The 11,165-nt window shown below is 59.5% G+C and overlaps 1 protein-coding gene across 1 annotated transcript in view; it reads left to right on the top strand.

The window, feature by feature from the left end:
• Positions 1-1,432: 1,432 nt before the first annotated feature.
• FAM131C (family with sequence similarity 131 member C) overlaps positions 1,433-11,165 on the top strand; it is a 16,530-nt gene continuing 6,797 nt past the window's right edge. Inside the window, exon 1 of the mRNA XM_059376312.1 lies at positions 1,433-1,710. Within this exon, the coding sequence (XP_059232295.1) occupies positions 1,689-1,710 (22 nt within the window). The 5' untranslated portion in view covers positions 1,433-1,688. The remainder of the gene's footprint in view (positions 1,711-11,165) is intronic.

Genomic DNA, 11,165 nt, shown 5'->3' with positions numbered 1-11,165 from the left:
CACATAGTCATCGAATGGAGACTCTTCAGGCTTCCCGTGGGTGTAGGGAAGCTTGGTGACATAACAAGGCAACATATCTATGTTCACTGTCACTGTTATTTCTTTTCAGCCCTGAGTTAGGTACCTACTATGTGTGGGGCATTTTCACATATATTTCTCATTTAATGTGTATAGTAATCCTGTGAGGTGAGATTTCCTTTTAGCCCCAGTTAACAGATGAAAACACTGAGGCTCAGAGAGGTGAGGCAACTTGCCCAAGGTCACACAGCTTTGTGTGAACAGAGCTGGCACTTACACCTGGTCTGCCTAGAGCCACTCCCCATCTGGCCCCCACTCCCGAGAGGGTCCGCAGGCGCCCCCACCCCCGGCACTGCCACCAGGCCTGACTCTGTCCTGCTGGAGGCCTCCAGCTCCACTTCACGCTCCTGCCCCAAACCTCATTCATCCCTGAAAACCCACCTGGGCGATCAGCTGGTGTTTGAGGGGAGCCAGTGAACCTAGCTTCCTGGCCTGTAAAATGCACACGGGTAGGGGAAGGTGTAAAGACTGAAAGAGATGTGTTTGTGCACCGGAAGGTTTGCTCAGGAGCTGGCTGTGTGCACGTGTGTGTGACTGTGTGTCAGTGTGAATGCAGATGGCTGCGTGTGCACGAGCGTCTGCGAGTATGTGTGAGTGTGTGGGGACACGTGTGAGTGGGCTTGCAGGTGAGTCCCTGATGGAGCCGCTGTTACCGTGGGAGACAGGAGGCCCCGGCTGAGAAAAGGCAGGCGCTGGGCCTCAGTTCTCTCCACCCTGGGTAAGCCCAGACAAGTGGCGGGGGGCGGGGCGGGGGGGGGGGACACTGCTAAGGGGTGCTTGACTCTTGTCTGGCAGGGAACCCACTGGTACACTCGGCCCCTCTGGACCTCCACTCTAAGCCAGCGGGCCCCAAAGCAGGAGCTGGCGGTGAGAAATCACTGTCCCTCACAGCCAAGGGACATCAAGGCAAGGCATCTGGCTTCTGTGAGCCTCAGTTTCTTCCCCTGCAAAATGGGCGTAATGGAATTAGTGTTATTGAGCTCTGGTTGTTAAATTAAGGTTGTGTACTCTGTGCCCCAAATGCTGGCCTCTCCGCGCCTCTCCCCTCCGCCCCCTTCCTCGACCTTCAGCCAGGGTCACCGGGTGGCGAGAAGGAGAAGTGAGGGCCAGAGAATCCCTCCCCTCTCCCCGGTTCCCTGCTCCCTACTCTACCCCTTCGGTCCCTCCTCCCAGCCCTCCTCAACCTGCCCCAGGGCCCCGCCCCCCGCCCCTCACCCCTTCCGACCCCCCGCCCCTCACCCCGCCCCCCAGCCCGGGCTGCGGCCACAGGTGCGCAGGGCGGGCGGCGCCAGGGGCCCGGGAAGGGGCGGGGCGGCCTGCGCGCGGCTCGGGCTCCGGGGCTCCGGGCGAGCGCTCCCCCGGGTCCCCCCGCCCGCCGTGCTGCCCGCGGCTGGTAGGAGCGGGCGCGGCGCGGGAGGCGGCGGGGACGACCCGGCGGGAGCGGCGGGGAGCCGAGCGGAGGGAGCCGCAGCCCAAGCCCCAGCCCCTGTCCCGGCCCGACCGCCCGCCTGCCGCGCCGGCGCCGCGCGTGAGCCCCGGGCCCGCGGAGACATGAGCGCCCGGCGGCCCGACGCACCCGAGGCGCAGCGGCCCGGCCCCGCGGCCCCGTGATGGGCTCCTGCGTGTCGCGAGGTGAGGGGGCCGCCGGCCGGGTGGGGGTCGGGCCCCGGAGGAGCCTGGGGGTTGCGGCTGGGGGGCGACCCGGCCTTCCCCAACCGGCAGCACGCCCCCCTCCCGCCCCCACCGAGACCTAGGGGACACGGTGCCCCCGGGAGGACAGGGGACGGGGGTGGCAGCGCGGAGAGAGAGCGGAGGGAGGTCGCCGCATCTCCCGCCGGGCTTGGAGCCACACCCAGGCCGGGGGCAGGAAGCGGGGTCGCTTCCAGCCCTGCAGCCACACGCCCCCTGTCGCGTGCTCCGGAGGGGAGGAAAGCTTCTGGCCGTTCCTGGCTTCTCTGGAGGGCAGGTGGCGGCCCCGGGAGAAGCAGCCGACTGTCCTTCCCACACTCCCCCGAGACACAGGCCTGACTTGCTCAGCGCCCCCACTTCTGTCCCCTTACCCCCTGCGCTGTCTTCAGAGTCCCCGAACCCCATCGACAGCAGGGGGTTAATGGAGAGGAACAGGTTCTATGGATGGTAACCCTTCCCCCACTCTCATCCCTAACTCCCACCCCACCCCCATCCTCGGTCAGGGGACAGGAAGGGACAGAGAGAGCCGTGTGTCTGCCAACTCCTGGGCCTTTCTTTCTGCCTGGGAGCATTCAACGGTGCCTTGCCCTGGCTCCCTCTGCTCTCCCCTTGTACTGCCCAAGGTGGCACCCCAGGAGTTGGAGTTGGCTGTCCCTTGGGAATGGCAGTGGAGTCCTACACAGAGCAGGGGGACTGGGGGTAGAGGTGACTGAGGCCTTGACCCCAGCTCGGCAAACCCACTGACCCCCAACCTTGGGGGCTGCCACCCCACCCATCACCCCCAAAACTTACTCAGTTGTAGAGGGATGAACAGGCCTGGGGGGGTGCTGCTCAGGCTTTGGGGGGGCGGGGGGCTTGTGCTGAGGGACACTGGGCGCTTCCCCGCCCTCCTCTGGCCTCTCAGGGGCCCACCAGTCCCTGTGGGACATTTGGGAAAGTGGCTTAGGATGTCTCAGGAGGGTGTCGGGCTGGCATCATGGGTGGGAGTTAGGTTGTGTGAGGTTTGTTCACTTACTCATTCATCAGGCTGATATTAGCATGATACCTACTGTGTGCCAGGTGCTGTGTACATGCTGGGCATCTAGAGGGGACAAGTCTAGCACAGCCCCTGCCCTTGTGAGACCCACAGCTTGCCAAAGGGGAAGACAGTTTTAAGAGGGAAGAGTATTTAGGGTTCTTTAGGACTGACAGGCTCTTAGCGTGTCTCCAGAAACCCAAAGGCTCTGGACAGGCTCTGGGTGTTGGGCATCTGGGATAGGGTATTTCCTTGGTGACGGTGTCCCTTCCCTGTCACTTGGTCATCCCGTACCGGGGACCCAACCTGTGAGCCACAGACCCACTGAACACAGTACGAGGCCAGGGAGGAAGAGATGCCTGCCAAGGTCAGGCTGGTGCTTGGGTCCTTGGGCCGCCCCCCGCCCCCCACCAGGGCCAGCACCCTCTGCTGTGCCTGCTTGAGGTCACACAGACTGAGAAGGGGGACTTCCTTCGTCCTTCCTTCTGTGGCTTGGGCTCCCCGAGTGCCACCTCCAGATCTAGTTGTGTATTCGAACCTTGTCTCCTTCCTGAGGGGGCGGCACTTACCATCCCTGCAGCAGGCAGAGCTGAATAAAGGTTAAAGAAGGGACAGGACACTGGAGCAGAGGACAACCATGATCTCAGTGACTGGACCACTACGTGGAGGGCACATGCCCCTCTGATTGTCACTAACACTGTCAGAGCAATTGTCACCAGTACTGCTTCCGGCTTGCCAGGGACTGGTTGGAACGTTTTAGGCACAACCAGCTCAGTTGGGGTAGGAGCTGTCCTAGTCCTCGTTTTACAAACGGGGAAACGGAGCAGGGGCAGGGGGGGAGCTGAGTGACCTGTAAAAAGCCAGGCCTGTGCCCCAAGCCTCTGCACTGCACCCCCGGCCCACAGCCGGGGGCGCCTGACCTGCTCCTCTCCAGCTGCAGGCTTCCAGGGGGGCCGGTGGTAATAACCACTCCTTTCTTCAAGCGCTTCCCTGTGCCTGGTGCGCAGCCCTAAAGCCAGGCCAGGGACTGGGAGCCTCCTGCTGGTGCTGATCTCTGAGTCTGCAGCCAACTGGGGCCGCCCTAGCCAGACGCTGGGCCCCAGGTACAGGCCACACCTTGGAGAGCCTCCCCACGCCAGCCTGGGGTGGCAATTCGCTTCCCTGTGCTGGGCCTGAGAGGTTAGGGGTGCAGACTCGGGAGCCGGCCAGCCTAGGTTCCCATCTGCCATTCCCTAGCTCTGGGACCTCAGCAAGTTACTTCATTTTGAATGGGTATCTCAGTGTTCTCATCTCTAAAATGGGACCAATATCAGTATCGATGTCGTAGGATTGCTGGGCAGGGATTACAGGACTTAATTCATGTAGAGCATTCAGACCAGTACTTGGCATGTTTAGCTATTTCTTTCATTTTAAATTTGTTGCTATTACCCTTCTGTGCGGCAGCTAAGCCAGCCCCTTTCAGCTGGGAAAGGGGAGGACACGGAGGCTTCCAGCCCCATCCTGTCTCACGGATGCCTCATGGCAGGCAGTTGAGGTGCTGAGGACTTGGGGAAAGTGACGGGGACCAGAGTAAGATGACACATGCTGTTTCCAGGAGCTATTTTGTGTTGTTGTCTACTTTTTTTTTTTTTTTTAAGGTTCTATTTATTTGAGAGGGAGATCAGGGGGGGGGGCAGGGGGGGGAGGGAGAGGGCTAAGCAGACTCTGTGCTGAGCGCGGAGCCTGATGCAGGGCTTGATTTCACGACCCTGAGATCATGACCTGAGCTAACCTCGAGTCGGACGCTTAACCGACCAGGCACCCCATTCATTATCTACTATTAAGTTACCACCTGTCGGAGGCTTATCCTAGGCCAGGCTGAGCCTTTTTACTCTTCCGATGTAGTTCATCCTCATTCAACCCTGGGAGGGGAGACGTGGGGCTCAGAGACAGGAAGGGTCTTACTTGAGGTCACACAGCCAGGACACGGAGAGGCAGGATTTGGATTCAGGTCTGTGTTAGCCTAGCCCCTGAGCAGGGAGCCCCTGCCCTTTGCTTTCAGATGCGACCCCCAAGAGAGAGGCAGGAGTGCACGGCCAGTGCTCCGAATTGCTGCCCTCTGCAGTAACTCTCAGGGTTGGTATTTGATTGGGGCTTTGCTGCCACCGCAGGTAACAATGTGCACAGAGCAGGGGAATTAATATCTAGCCCCCTCTCTCCAGCTCCAGAGTCTCTCAGGGCCTGCCCCATGCCCCTGGCCCTGAGAACCTCTCCACCCGCCCAGGGTTGTCCTCCAACCAACCTATCAGCCTCCTGGCCTCACTGTGGGGGTCTCAGTGCCCTGGGCCCTGGGGAAGTCTTTTTTTCGGAAGGTCAGACATCTCTTATGTCTGGAAGAAGGCTCCAGCTCTGAGGGAACTGGGCAGAGCACCCCACAGAACGCAGGGCCCACCGACTATGATGTCTTCCCAGCTGCCTTGCACTGTCTCCCCTTCACCCCTGCAGAACCAGTGAGCGGTCTGACACCGGGCACTGGGGGAGACTGAGGAAGGAGTAGATGGGATCTTGACCTTGGGGAATGCACTGTCTGAGAAGACAGACACAACCTTGTCCCAGGGGGTGGTCTAGTGGGGGAGGCAGGACACGGACATGGACACACACACACACACACACACACACACAGAGAAAAACAGCCTGAAGAAGAGATCAGTACTGGCTAGTGGTTTGAGCGCAAGTTTTGGAATTTCAGACTGGATCAGGTTTGAACCTCATCTCTGCTGCTTATTAGCTGGTGACTTTGGAGAAGTGATTTAACTTCTCTGAGCCTCAGTTTCCCCATCTTTAAAAATGGGCATAATGGGGTTTAGTGAGGGTTAAACAAGAGATAATGGATGAAAAGGCCTAGGACAGTACCCGACACACAGTAGGTGTTCAATAAATGGTGGCAACAAATCACTGCAGGCCGGAGCTTGCTCATTAAGGCTGCTGGTGGCCTAATACAGCGGAGGCCAGTCTAGGTAGGCTTCCTGGAGGAGGTGAGGCTAGAGCAGGATGGGCTCTAGGATAGCTCGTCAAAGAGACTGAGCCCCAAGACGGCAAAGGAAGGAGAAAGGAGCTGAGGTATGTGGAAGGTCCAGGAGAAGAGCCTGTTGTCTCCCTCTATCCTTGGTTGGGGATAGAAACTGACCCCCATCAGCCCTCTGATGAAGTTACCACTGTGGGCCTGGTGACCTATAAACACGTGCCCCAGGGAGCAGGAGGGCCCTTTGTCCACTCGAGGCCAAGCCTCTGCCAAGCTCAGCGGGACGGCCTGCTGTCACGTCAGTGACTCACCAGGCAGAGAGGCCAAGGGCTCACTCTTGGTGTCCTCCCTCTGCAGGGCTCCCAGGGGGACTGAGATCTGTCCCTGTGGTCTAGAAAGGGGACCAGATCTGGGAGCGGAGAGGGATGGAGCAGCTGTAGTTTCCAGAGCACCTGCTGGGTCAGGGGCTTTATCCTCCAACAGCTCCTTCCTGGGGTGGCAGGTTCATTGCACAGGTGAGAGCCCTCGGTGGCTCACAGGGGCTGGGCCACACGCCCACAGCCTGGGCTGGAAGCGGAAAGCTGGGATAGACCCAGGGCAGGGACTGTGAAAGGAACACTGGGCCCGCTGTGTTCTCCTCAGAGGCAGGGACAGGGCCTGGACCTCGGTGGGCCACCAGCACACCCAGGGCTGGGCGAGGGGCTTCAGACCCAGGCTGCTGCTCTGTTACTATGTGCTTTCAAGGAGAAGTTTACCCTGTCTGGGCTGCTGGGAAAAAACAGGGTTAACCTGGGGCCCTCCCTGCCCCCCCCCTGGGGTGCAGAGCCCTGGGAGACACCCTGGGGACAGATGGCAACCGCAGTGTGTCAGTCGGGCTGGGACTCCCAACACCAAAGAACAGCAAAAGGGACTAGGTGGCCTGGAGGCAGGGGAGAGAGGACCGAGCTGTGGACTGACCAGAGGAACAGGGTGGGTGCTTTGCAGCCAGACGGCTCTAGGGGAGACATCAGGAGGAGCTGTCTGGGTGGTTGGGCTCTACAGCAGATAGGGAGCTGCTGAGAGGGAGAAGGCGGCAAGCATCCTTGGTCGGCAGAAGAGCGCCCTGCTTGGAGGCAGAGGGATGCAGGAGATGTCTGGGTGACAGTCCTCTCCTTGAAGGACCGAGAAGGCCTCCAAGTTGCCAGGGCAACCAGAGGCTTGTCACTGCCTTGGCTGGGGGAGATGGGGGAGGGGACAGGTCTGAGAAGGGGCCTCAGACCTTGAGGTCAGAGGAGTAGGGTGTGGACAGAGGAAGAAGGAGGTACCCGCAGGAGCAGTGGCCAGGGGTCCCCTCAGGGGACCCCCAGCCCCCAGCCCACACGAAACACTGTGTTTTTCCAGTTGCTGCTGGTGACGTGGCTGCCCGTCCCAGCTGGGCGAAGAGCAGCCTGTGATTTCACCCTGGGCTGCTCCATTACCTGACGTCTCCATGGCAACCAGCCCGTGACATCACAGGGCCCAAGTCCTGGGGGAGAAGGCAGCTTTGGCGGAGGCTCCTGCACCCCAACTGAGGTGGTGGTGGGGGGGCAGGAAAGCTGGAGAGGGGCTCAGAGCCAGCAGTCCTCCAAGTCCCCCTTGACCAATGACCTTGTTCAAGTCCTGTGTGCTCCAGGCCCTTGACACTGCCTATCAGGCTTCAGCTCCCCTCACTCCCTGGCCCGCAGTCCACGGAGCTTTAGGGATGGCCAGGGGCCCTAGAAATATCCCAGCACCCGTCTGCCTGCACCCCGGTGGGCCCCAGCTTCTGCGCTGGAATCTTAGGAGTGGTGACTTTCAAACGTTTTTGACTAGAACCCGTAGGAATATATTTTGCGTCATGACCCAGCACACGCTTAGAACATTCTCGCCGCATGTGTGTGGGCACATGTGGGCCTGTGCGGTTTAAACTGAAGTTTCGTGAAACAATACTTAACCTGACTCCTCAATAGATTCTGGTATTTTCTGTTCAATTCTATTCTATTTATTTATTTTTTAAGATTTTATTTATTTATTTGACAGATCTCAAGTAGGCAGAGAGGCAGGCAGAGAGAGAGAAGGAAGCAGGCTCCCTGCCGAGCAGAGAGCCCGATGCGGGGCTTGATCCCAGGACCCTGGGACCATGACCTGAGATGAAGGCAGAGGCTTTAACCTACAGAGCCACCCAGGAGCCCTCTATTTTATTTTTTAAACACATGACCTAGTAAGTGGCTTACATGACCCACAGAAGGACATCCCCCTCCCCTGCTGGAACCTGGTATTTGTACACCTGGAGACCCTGAAGCTCGGGGAGGGGCAGGACTCACGCAGGGCGCACAGCCTGGACTCGGGGTGAGGAGCCAGATGAGCTGAAAGCCCCGGTGTGTAAGACCCGGCTCAGCCCACACTGCTGTCGGTTCCTGGGTAACAGAGCTCCGAGTTCAGGGCATGGGGGCATCAGTCCTGGCTCTGCCTGCCTTTTCCCGCCCTGTTTCAGACAGGCTCATTCAGACTCCTTCACTTGCCTGCCGGTAAGAGTCTCCAGGCCCCTCTCAGAACTCTCTGGTGTCCCTTAGGGATCCTAAGCCCAGTCCAGTGTGAACAGAGACTTCCACCCCATACCTTGTTCAGTGTTCGCTTCAGCCCTCCAGCCAGGACTGCTGGCTTCCCTCCTCTCCAGGTCCCGTTCTCCTCTGACATCTTGGGGTCTGGCCTGAGGAACTTGAGAAAAAGTGGCCAAGATACATTTATTTATCTGGAGCTCTGGTGGTCTCTGTTAGCCACCACTGGCTCACTGTTGAAGCAAAGTTTCAACAAAAATGAGCAATGTGCCAGGCCCTGTGGCAGGAGTGCTAGGGCTATGGTGGCAACTAAAGCTGATGAGGACCAGCCCTCAGTGAGCTCATGGTTTGGTGAGAGATGGTGAACAAGGAAACAGACACATAATAACGTAAAGAAGGAATGTCGCTTTAGAGAAGGAATGATGGAAAATTAGGAGATAGGAAAGGATGGGTGCCATTAAACAAGGTGGCTGGAGGCCTCCCTGAGGTTCTAAAGTTTGAGTAGAGACCTGAATACGGTGAGGGAGTGAGCCTGCAGCTCTATGGGAGGATGGAGTTCCTGCTGGAGGAAAGGCACAGCCAGTGCAAAGGCCCTGAGGCAGGAGTGTGCTGGGCATATCTGAGTGGCCAGTGTGGCTGGAGTGCAAGAGGGAGAGTAGTGGAAAATGAGAGGGCAGGGGGGCCACGGGCCCCAGGTTAGCATGTGTGAGTTCTCTCAGAGGCTGTTTGGGGGGCCTGCCTGCAGCAGGACCCCTGTCATGGGACCTCTGACCTGGTTTGACCTCTTCCCTTCCCTGCCCAACTCCCTTGCCCTCTAAAGTTGCCCACCCTCCAGCCTCTGGGATCTGGGGTCCCGTTGCCCTGCAGGCAACCCTCCTAGGGGGCACCCGCAAAACTCAAACATGGCCCCTTCCTTAGTGTCCCTTGAGAACGTCACAGTCCTTGCTGTGCAGGGGGAGGGAAGACAGGCCGCTCCACTGCCCCTTTGCGTCCCAGCCATCTCTCCCCAGCTGTGCAGAATCCGACCCAAGGCGGGGTGAGGGTGTGGGATGCTGGCCTCTCCTTCCCAGGATCCCCTGCCTGCTTCCATGCTCAGCTCCTGCAGCTCTGCCCGCGGGTTGTCGAAGCCGGGGAAGGGTGCTGGGAGCCCGCATCCAGGGCAGGACAGGCTGCTGGCTGGGAACAGTGCCCTGCAGCGGCCTCGCCTCCCTGCCATGGTGCAGACCCCCTGCTCCTCGTGTCTCCTGGACCTCACAATTTCGTACAAGCTGCACACCCCACCCTCCTCTGCCCTCACCCCCCTTCTCCTGGCACCCCCCACCCCCGCCCACCCAGCTAGCTCCTCTATCAGTGCTTCTGTGTGGCCCCTGACCCCCACAGAACTCATCAAAACTCCTTTTGTGCTTTGGAAGAGAGTAAGCCTGGGCATCAGGGTAACAGGGCGCAGACCCTGACTGTCTGCCACGGCTGGGTGCCTCTGGGTATTTCATGCCCGCCTGGGCCTCAGCTTCCTCCTCTAGAAAGCTGAGCCATGGATCCTTCCTCTTTAGGTCCATCAGTCAGTATGAGGAGTCAGTGCCGTCACACCAGGAGAAGGGGTGCTGCTGTCCCCTGGGGTCAGCCTCATGTTTGCATAAGGGGCTTTGAGGCTGGTTTCTATCAGACTGGGAGCTCCTGGAGGGCCGGGATGGAGTCTTAATCCCACCTCTGTCCCCACATGCTTGCACGGTAAAGACAGGAGACGGGTGCTCCTCAGGTGAAGGAATGAAAGGTGGTTTCCGTGAATGAATGACCTAGAATGTCACTCTCACTAGAATGTCAGCTGCGTGAGGGCAGCTGACACTCGAGAGTCTCTTTCTCATTTGCCAGTGTTCCTCGTGTGCAGAACAGCGCCTGGCACATAGTAGGTGCTCAGCAAATACTTCTGAATGCCTCAGAAATAGATGCTTACTCCCTGTGCTATGGTCTCCATTCCCTCGGCCTCACACTCACCATGAGGGAAGGGACCGGACACTTCACAAAAGCTTGACCGTGTTGGGGAGTGCCTGGTGCCCAGTGTGGGGACAGGAAGGGGACCATCTGAGGAGCAGCACGGAGGCTGGCCTGCGCGCCCCTGAAGGCCTTGGTGGGGGCCTGGCTGTCCTCCTCCAGGGCAGTGGAAGGAAGCCAGTGGCCGGTTTTCAGCAAAGAAGCAGTCTGACCTGTATCCTCCCTGTGCAGAGGAGGAGTGTGGGGAGTGGGGGAAGCCTGTGGCCCGTGAGAGGGCGGTGCCCCCAGGTGGGGAGCGGCGGTGGGGACAGGGAGGGCGGGGTCTGGAATGGAGGTTGGAGAGAGCCAGTAGGACATGCTGGTTGGGGGGCGGGGGGAGGCAGCGTTCTGAGAAAACTGGATTTTTTGGTTGGTGCAGCTGGGTGGGCTGTTGCATCATTTGCTAAAATCAGGGAAGAGGAGGAAGATGGACCTGGGTCTCCTTGAGACGGCGGCCGCCTGTTGGGCATCCGTGCGGGGAGCTGGCTCTTCATTCGGGGGCTCAAGCAGAGTCAGGGGCACAGGGGTAAATGCGGGGTCAGCCGCACACGGAGGAGGTGTCCTGGGAGAGACCTGGGGGCGGGGTGAGAAGGGGCGGGGCTGGAGCAGAGAAGGGGCGGGGCTGCAGCAGAGAAAGGGCACGAAGGGGGGTGGTGGGAGGGAAGCTGGAGATGGGCGTGGCTTGAGGGGGAGGGAGGCCCCGAGGGGAGGAGACAGGAGATGTCCCTGCTGTCTCGGGGCGGTCTCAGGAAAGGCTGCCTGAAGAGGATAGAGGAGAAAATGTCGGGGGGGGGGGGGG

The sequence above is a fragment of the Mustela nigripes genome, chromosome 14, assembly GCF_022355385.1.
Source record: "Mustela nigripes isolate SB6536 chromosome 14, MUSNIG.SB6536, whole genome shotgun sequence".
NCBI lineage: Eukaryota > Metazoa > Chordata > Mammalia > Carnivora > Mustelidae > Mustela > Mustela nigripes.
Note: the sequence above shows the minus strand (reverse complement) of the source record. Positions and strands in the feature narration are given on the sequence as shown.